At 58.1% G+C, this 7,890-nt stretch overlaps 1 protein-coding gene across 2 annotated transcripts in view; it reads left to right on the forward strand.

Moving 5' to 3' along the window:
- Positions 1–6,529, forward strand: part of RASGRF1 (Ras protein specific guanine nucleotide releasing factor 1) — a 97,191-nt gene extending 90,662 nt beyond the window's left edge. For both annotated transcript variants that reach the window (XM_035024364.1, XM_035024366.1), the window contains exons 25-27: positions 2,535–2,652; positions 3,588–3,656; positions 6,163–6,529. In XM_035024364.1, the coding sequence (XP_034880255.1) occupies positions 2,535–2,652; positions 3,588–3,656; positions 6,163–6,255 (280 nt within the window). In that variant the 3' untranslated portion in view covers positions 6,256–6,529. The remainder of the gene's footprint in view (positions 1–2,534; positions 2,653–3,587; positions 3,657–6,162) is intronic.
- The last annotated feature ends 1,361 nt before the right edge of the window (positions 6,530–7,890 follow it).

The following is a 7,890-nucleotide window of genomic DNA, read 5'->3' on the forward strand; positions in this document are numbered from 1 at the left end:
CACCCAAGAGGGCCCGGGTGCCCCCAGGGAAAGCTCAGAGCTAGCCAGACGTAGGGGCCCTCAGCATGCTTGCCTTTCCTTCAGGTCAGTCCCCGCACAGGGGCACCCTCTGGGGACCCTCCACTGGCCCTCTCCTCCGCACACCTGCCCCCACCTGCCACCTCCACGCTGGCCACCCCACACGGTGACCGACACGCCTCTGGGTTTGGTAGGTTGGTTACACGTATGGATTTGCTGCACGTGTGAATACACGTGCACACACGTGACTGAGTTACTCACGTGTGCTCGTCCCCGGGCCCCTCCTCGAAACACCTCACTAGGAAGCGGGGAATAGGGACAGAGTGGTAATGGGGCTGGTGATGCCACTTGCAAGTGACTAACACGTCAGCTGTGTTTCTACAGCCGGCTCATGAGCTGCCATAAATAGGTCAGGGAAAGCCACCTCCGTGGTCAGGGGAACGCCTGATCCTTCCCACTAGTCTGGACAGTCGAAGACCTCATAAGGCCCCCAGGAACACTCTGCGGCCACATGGCCCCCCACTCCCCCTCCATCCCAGACAAGAGGTGCTTCCCCGCCTCGGGTTACCAAGTTACCCCATCAGGTGCGGAACCAGCAGGGCGAGCTGGGAAGCCCCGTAAGAGGCCGCTGGCCGGCAAGCTGCCCCCCTCCGCCGGCCCCGGGGCTCCTTCTCCATCTTTGAACTACGTCTCCGTCCGCCCCGAGTCCGTGCCTCAGACTCACAGGGTGATGGGCGGGACGTGGAAAGCCGGGCCTGTAATGGTCACAGACTGTCTGGTGGGACCCAGAGACGCCTGCCAGTGACCCGTTCAGGTCTGGCTTTTTTTTTAAATCACAACCCACAGTAAAAATATATATATATATTTTTAGAAATGCATATATGCATAACAAGGACTAAAACTTCGCAAAGCAACATATACTTTTGGTCCATGCAATGAATTCACATGTTTTCTTTTATTCTATTTCTGACTTTTTTTCATTTAAAAAAATTCTGATCAACACTTGCTAAATTATTTTTAATACCCAAGAAAGAGTCAAGACCTGGAGTTCAAAAACCGATTGTCCTGTCCCCGGTCTCCCCAACTCCAAGGGCCCACCTCCCACCCGCGTGCCAGCCGTAGTTACATTCACTTAGCAGATCTCCCTATAAGTAACTCACGTTTTCCCAAAAATCAATGTAATTAAGAAGGAAAACGCTATCAGGGCAGTAAACGGAAAACCACCTTACTTGCCATCATACAAGGTTGCCACCATAAATAAATACAGTGGGAACAAAGCAGTTACTGAGTTCTGGCTGGGATCCCGGTCTTTGCCAACACTCTTGAGACCTGTTGCTACTTGTTTACAAAGGAAGAAGTGGGGGAGGAAATGGCCCGTGTCAGAAGGCGTCAAAGCCATTCTACCCGCAGAGGAAAGTCTGGTGTTTCTTACCGTAGGAATCAGTGTTATTTAATAGAGTGTCCCCTGGCCTCACTCAACCATCTGAGCACCAAAAACCGCCTTCGCCACCCGCTCTCCTGTACGAGGGGAGCCTCGGGACCCAGAGACCTGGCCGGGGGTCACACAACCAGCAGGCGTGGGGCGGAGGCTGGGGTTCCGTTCTTGCCCCCCATCCCCCGTCCTCCCCACCTCCCCTTCCTCTAGAGGGGCAGGTCGCCACGTGGCAAGAGGAGACAAAAGTGAGAGGGTCTAGGAAGGGGGTCAGCTGCACCTGCAGGTACGTGCAGAGAGCCTCCTGCATCTGTGTGCTGAGCTAAGAGGAGGCAGTGGGACACTGCGAGGGCCCCCTGAGGGCACTCCCCGGAGCTCTGCCGGACCCATCACTCAATCAGCCCCTTTCCTGGTCCCACCCAGAGGCACTGGAAGACGCCACCATTGAGCCGTAACCAAAGCCCCTGCTTCAGATCAGAGAGGTGTAGTCCATCAGTCCTGGGCCCCATCTCCCAAAAAGGCCCCCCAAAAAGTCACCTGTCATGGACACTGTCCCCCAACCCCCTGCCCAGAAGCCACCTGCAGGAGGGTGACCTCAGGGGGCCAGGGTTTCCTGCTCCGGCACCCCTGTGCTTGGGTGGGCAGGACATCCCCGTGGGGCCAGATGTGGAGGCAGAGAAGTCTCAAGGAGCAGAAAGATGCTGGGGGGCCGGGTACCATAGCTGGCAGAATGGGGTGGGGGCTGCAGAGTCCAGCGGGAGGTGACTCCAGAGCAGGACTGGATGGAGAGTTTCACTGGAGAGACGGGGGAGGGGGCTGCATCCAGGACAGGGCGGAGAGGTAGGGGAGGGCTTTCTGGCTCAGGGAGGGAGGGGGCCATTGGTGGAGAGACCCCGGCCCCCACTGTCACCCCATCACCCTCAGAGCCACTTGACAATCCTGGGCCCAAGAGTTCCCGTGATTCCCGGTGAAGAGAAAGTCCTTTGCCTCCAGCAAAGCAGAAGATGCATGCAGGGCGCTCTATGTTAGTAGAGGCTCATGGTTCTAAATGAAAAACTGTTGTTTAATGCCATTCGCTTTGAAGTTGTGACCCCCCCTGTGTCCCTTACCTGGGGATGTACCTCACCGACCTGGCCTTCATCGAAGAGGGGACGCCCAATTACACGGAGGACGGCCTGGTCAACTTCTCCAAGATGAGAATGGTGAGTCTGCCGGGGCGGCGGGGGGCCGTCCAAGCCCAGACCCGAGTCCCAGGACCACCGGGCCTGCTCCATCGGGCATGTGCTCTCGGAAGCCGGGTCTGACTCCTCCAGCGAGAGCTGGGGCTCCCCCGCCAGCCAGCCTCCCTGCACCCCCTCGGATCATGCCCGCAGTGGAAGGGTGGGTGCTCTTGGCACGGTATGCCCGCCCCCCAGGGGCGCAGCCTGAGGCTCGGAGGGGTCAGTGGCCGGCCCACGGTCACCTGCAGGTGAAGGGCAGAGCTGGGTCTCGAGCCGCGTCTGCCTGACCCAAGGGCTGTGCCTTTATTTGCACTCCTTCTTTTAGTGTCCATACGGACACTTGCTTTGTGGGGCCCCACAAAATCATGAACGCAGCACCTCCCAAATTTTCCCAGAGATTGCTGGGGCCTGGGAGGGGGCGGGGGCCAGAGTTGTAGCCAGCCCGTCTGCCTTCTCACGGGACGTCGGGTCAGTGCTGTGTGATGGGCTTCCACTGAAGATTTCCTTCCCTAGAAGGGCTTCTCCATCAAACGCAAGCTGGGAGCACCGTCCTGGGGACGGTCGGGGCCCCCTCGCGGGGTGCCTGCCCACAGCGGGCATTCAGAACGTGGCAGGTGCCCTGACCTTTGCTGAGAAGCGGGGGCTGCTTTGGGATGTTGGCCAGCCTGCCCCACTCGTGGAACGCTACCGTTTCTGTCCCTTGCATCATTAACCTGTAGAGTTTTGGCCAGTCTCACCCGTGGGAACAGGCTGCTGGTTCAAAGGAAAGCACCTGCCTCGGTGGGGCTTCCCAGGGGGCGGCGTGTCTGGGAACTAGGAGACCGACGTCAGGCTTGGCTGGTGGTGCCCCTTCTGTGCTGCGAAGTGGGGGCACGGAGACGGCAAACCGTCTTCTTAAGCACTCCTCCTCCTCACAGATATCTCATATTATCCGAGAGATTCGCCAGTTTCAACAAACTGCATATAAAATAGAACACCAAGTGAAGGTAAGCGGCCTGCACCCCGTCCGTCCCTTGGGCTCCCACGCAGGAGCTCTCTCTGGACCACCCCTCCTCCCTCGTCCCTCCACATCCAACCCCTTTCGCTCGCGGGCTCCCCTGGGCACCGCTCCAACAGCAGCCCTGCCAGGACGCCCTCCCTCTCCCCTCTCCACTGACCTTCCAACAGCAGGTGCCGACCTTGCTGCTCCAGGCCCTTGACGGTTGGTGATCCCGTCTGATCCCCCACCAGGCAAGGGAGGCAGCGTTTACAACTTCCTTTTGAAGAGGAATACGCTCCCTAGTTGCACAAGTCACTTGTGGGAAGGGCAGGCGGTGAAAAGCCCCCCAGCGACCAGGTCGCCCCCAGAGGCAGCGGGATCCCCATCTCTGTGCAAACAGGAGCTCGCCCAGCTAACCAGCTGTGACGTGGCAGCGTAGGACACCTCCTTGCTCCGAGTCCCTTTCTCCCTCGACAGCGTGTCTCTGAGACCATCGGCCTCACAGCGGCAGAGAGAGCGCCTGCTTAGCCAGCTCTCTCGCGATGGGCGCTTAGGTTGGGTCCGCCCTTGGCTGCGACCTCCAGGGCGGCGGAGAGCACACGCAGGTCCACACAGAGGGGTGCTGCCCGCGTGGGGGCCTGCGAGCAAGACCAGCTCTGGGAGGCGGGGAGGGCCTGTCTGGGGGTGACTGCCGCAGGCAGGCCAAGCCAGGTGAGCCTGGGCTCCCGGAAGGATCCGGAACCTGGTCCTGAGGACCCTGGGAAGCCAGGAAAGGAGCTTACAGAACTGGCTTAATTTGCATTTGTAAAGACAGCATGTTGGTCTCACTTCACTCTCTGAACCGTGTGCCCCGTTTTACAGATAAAGTCACTGAGACTTGCTGACCCAAACTCTGGCTCCCAATCCTATGATCTCTTCTCTGCCCAGAGATCCGTCCCCTCCCATCCAGAGCCTCTCAGCCTTCTAGCTCACAGCTCACAGAGTGTCCAGCCCCAGACTGACCACCACGCACCCCAGAAAGTCAAGCTTCACTTTCCTTTACTGTAGATTTGCCCTCTGAGAATCTGTTTTTGAGAAGAACCAAGGGGTTATTGATGGGGCCCCTTTCCTCTTGCTCTGTGTTCATTCTGTCATTCCACAAATATTTCTTGAGCACGTGCTACGTGCCAGGCTCTGGATCAGGCCGGGGGCCCCTTCTCCTGTCCCTGACTGCTTTCCGGAGGTGCTGTTTGCAACCCGTCTCCCCTGACGCAGAACTGTGGGAGCTCGACCTTGAGCATGCTCGTGATGGAGAGAACTAGCTGGTCCATGTGCTGGTGCCCACGGGTCCAAATTTCTGTAGGTTTATCTAGAAAGGGGTGCTGGTGGGAGGCTGGAGCTGGGCGAGGAAGACCAGCGGCCAGACACTCACGTCTTTATCAGCGGGTATGGGCTAATCTAGACTGTGATGTCTGGAGTCCACTTCCTGGAGGTGCTGGTGAGAGCCATGAACCAGACAGTCATCCCTGTGTCTGTGACTGGGAGCCAGCGTGTTCGCCGCTCCCACCCCCACGATAGCACAGGGTCCAGGAGCCAAGACGCTCGCGGCAGAGACCTGATTTTGCTTTAGCAGCCATCCGAAGATTCCCAAATACCATGTAAGACGTGTGACGTGTTTGGTTCCACAGCTGACAAATGAACGAGCCTTGGAAGGACTCTTGGCGAAGTTGGGGCTTCCCCGGGGGGGTTGGGCTCTGGCCCCTCAGGCACATCTCATTGTAGGAACCCAGCCCGGCCGTGGGTCCTGCGGATTGTCCACTCCAAGGTTTTTCCCCGGAATGAGCCGTGCAAGACCAGACGGGGAGCCCCGGCCCTCACCCAGCCCGTTCCCACTTTCCTTCCTGGGGTGAACGTGGCTTGGAGCTCTGTCAACCTAATGTTTAAATCTATCTTCGCAGCATAAAGACATGTTGAGAGAACATGTAAACCCCCAGACACCCACCACTTAGATTCTACACTTGACATGGTCAATTTTTTTTTTTCAAGATTGGAGCCCAAAATCAGGGCACCTGGGTGGCTCAGTCGGTTAAGCGTCTGCCTTCGGCCCAGGTCATGATCCCAGGGTCCTGGGATCGAGTCCCGCATCGGGCTCCCTGCTCAGCGGGAAGCCTGCTTCTCCCTCTCCCTCCACCCCTCCCCTGCTCATGCTCTCTCTCTCTCTCTCTCTCAAATAAATAATTAGAATCTTTAAAAAAATTAAAAAGCCCCAAAACATTTCATCTAGCGTTCCGCCAAAGAAAGGCAGTCGAGGGTCCCGCTGAACCCCTGCGACTTAGCATTCCTGTCAGGACGATGTTCAACGACAATACCAAGACAACATGAAGACAAAACGCGGCGTGAGGCCCGTGAGCGCCGTGCGCCGGCCTGGCCGCCCCGCGGAGGGCCTGCTTCCCGGGCCCGGGGTCCGCCGTCAGGTGTCCCGGAGGCCCTGCAGCCCTGTGGCCGCTTCTCCTTCTGTCTCTTCCTCCTCTCAGGTGACCCAGTACCTGCTGGACCGGTCCTTCGTGATGGACGAGGAAAGCCTCTACGAGTCCTCTCTCCGCATGGAGCCCAAGCTGCCCACCTGAAGCCGGCCGGCCCCAGCCGCACCACGGACACGCGCTGTGACGTTGTACATAGTCGTCTGGTTCCTGGATTTTCCTCTTTAGTATGTGCTTCTCCAAGAACACCAGTCCGTTCTCGTTCTTAGATTCCTGTAGACCGGAATAGGCGCTCGGCTCCGTTTCCGACGTCGCCCTTCCCCGCGTCCCGCAGCGCCTGGTTCTTTCCAACGACGACGTCCGAGTCTTCCCGGCCCCTCGCTCTCTCGGGAGGGGGGACGGAGCCCGTGCAGACGCGAGCCTGGGCACCGTCCTGCTTCCCGCCCGCCCCGGCCCCGGCCCCCGGGCGTCCTCCCAGCATGTTCCATGTAGCTGTTCTAACTGGGGGGTGGGGGGAGGCGGGAGGGGACCGCACCCTGAAGTCCAGTCATTCACAGATCTTCCCGCTGACGGTGATGCCTGTTTCCAAAGCAGCTTTTTCAGCCAAAATCACAGGGGTCCCAGCTCCCCCGTCTCCCGGTCACCCGGACGGAGGGGTGTCCCCTCCACCGAGGACCACGCCCCGTATCACCAGCACCCACCACCTCGTGCCGGCGCGGTGTGCAGCGCGCTCTAGGACTCACACCAGGTAGCATGAGTAGCCGTCTCCGTGAAGCCCGGGCGAGGCCCCGGAGCCCCGAGGGACACGGAGTCACAACACAAGTCGCGCTGGCCTGCGCTGACCGCGGCCCGGCGTTCACTGCAAGCCGGGGCCGCGGAACACGTCACTCCTCCTCTCCTAGCTGCCCAATGGTCACTCCAAGCTTCCGTTGAGATGCTCTGAGTCTGTCTGCTTTGTGAAAATAGTCCCACACCGTAGAACTAGGGAATCAATAACCGAGTGTTTTTATCGCATATACTGTGGTCCTGTCTGAGCGCCTTCTAGCAGGAATATAGTATCGTAGTGCTTATTCTGTGAATACTACCGTCGATTTTTTACACTGTACAGTAGAGGGAGCGCGGGTTCACTCAAGCGGCAGGCATGCTCACGACGACAGACAACTTTTGCTGTAAGCAATACCTAGTGGTATGAGAATTCTATTTCAAGTCCTACAATATTTCAACTTACGGCTTGTTTGAAAAAAAAAAGAAATTTCCATTTTTGTAAAAATATATGTTTCCTGATTACCTCTTGCTAATAAATCTCTTCTATCTCAGGGTGAACAGTGACTTTTGATGGGTTTCATTCGTTCACTCAAAGGGTATCTGAGGAGTCCCTGGTCCTTAGCAGACCGCCGGGCTGGGGCTGGAGATCCAGAGTGACAAGGACATGGACCCTGCCCTTGGGGACTCGTAGTCTGATGAGGGAGACCGTTTAGGTGATCTGCTACCCCTGGGACAAATCACCCCAACACTTTAATGGCTTGAAACAGTTTCTATTAGGTTCCTGGGTCCTGGGGGTTGAGGACGGGGTTCTCCTGAGGTCGCGGTCACAGCAGCTGGGGTTACTGAAGGCTCGACTGGGTGGGGCGTCCAGTGGCTGGAAGTTGATGTTGGCTGGGGGCTGAGCTGAGGCTGTCCCCCCAGCACCTTCACCTGGCCTCTCCGTGTGGCTTGGGTTCCTCGGGGTGGCTGCTGGGTCCCAATAGCCACCTTCCAAGAGGCTCGGGCAAAAGCTGCAAG

Source organism: Mirounga leonina, unplaced genomic scaffold, assembly GCF_011800145.1.
Source record: "Mirounga leonina isolate KUSES-001 unplaced genomic scaffold, KU_Mleo_1.0 Mir_178, whole genome shotgun sequence".
In the NCBI taxonomy this organism is placed as follows: domain Eukaryota; kingdom Metazoa; phylum Chordata; class Mammalia; order Carnivora; family Phocidae; genus Mirounga; species Mirounga leonina.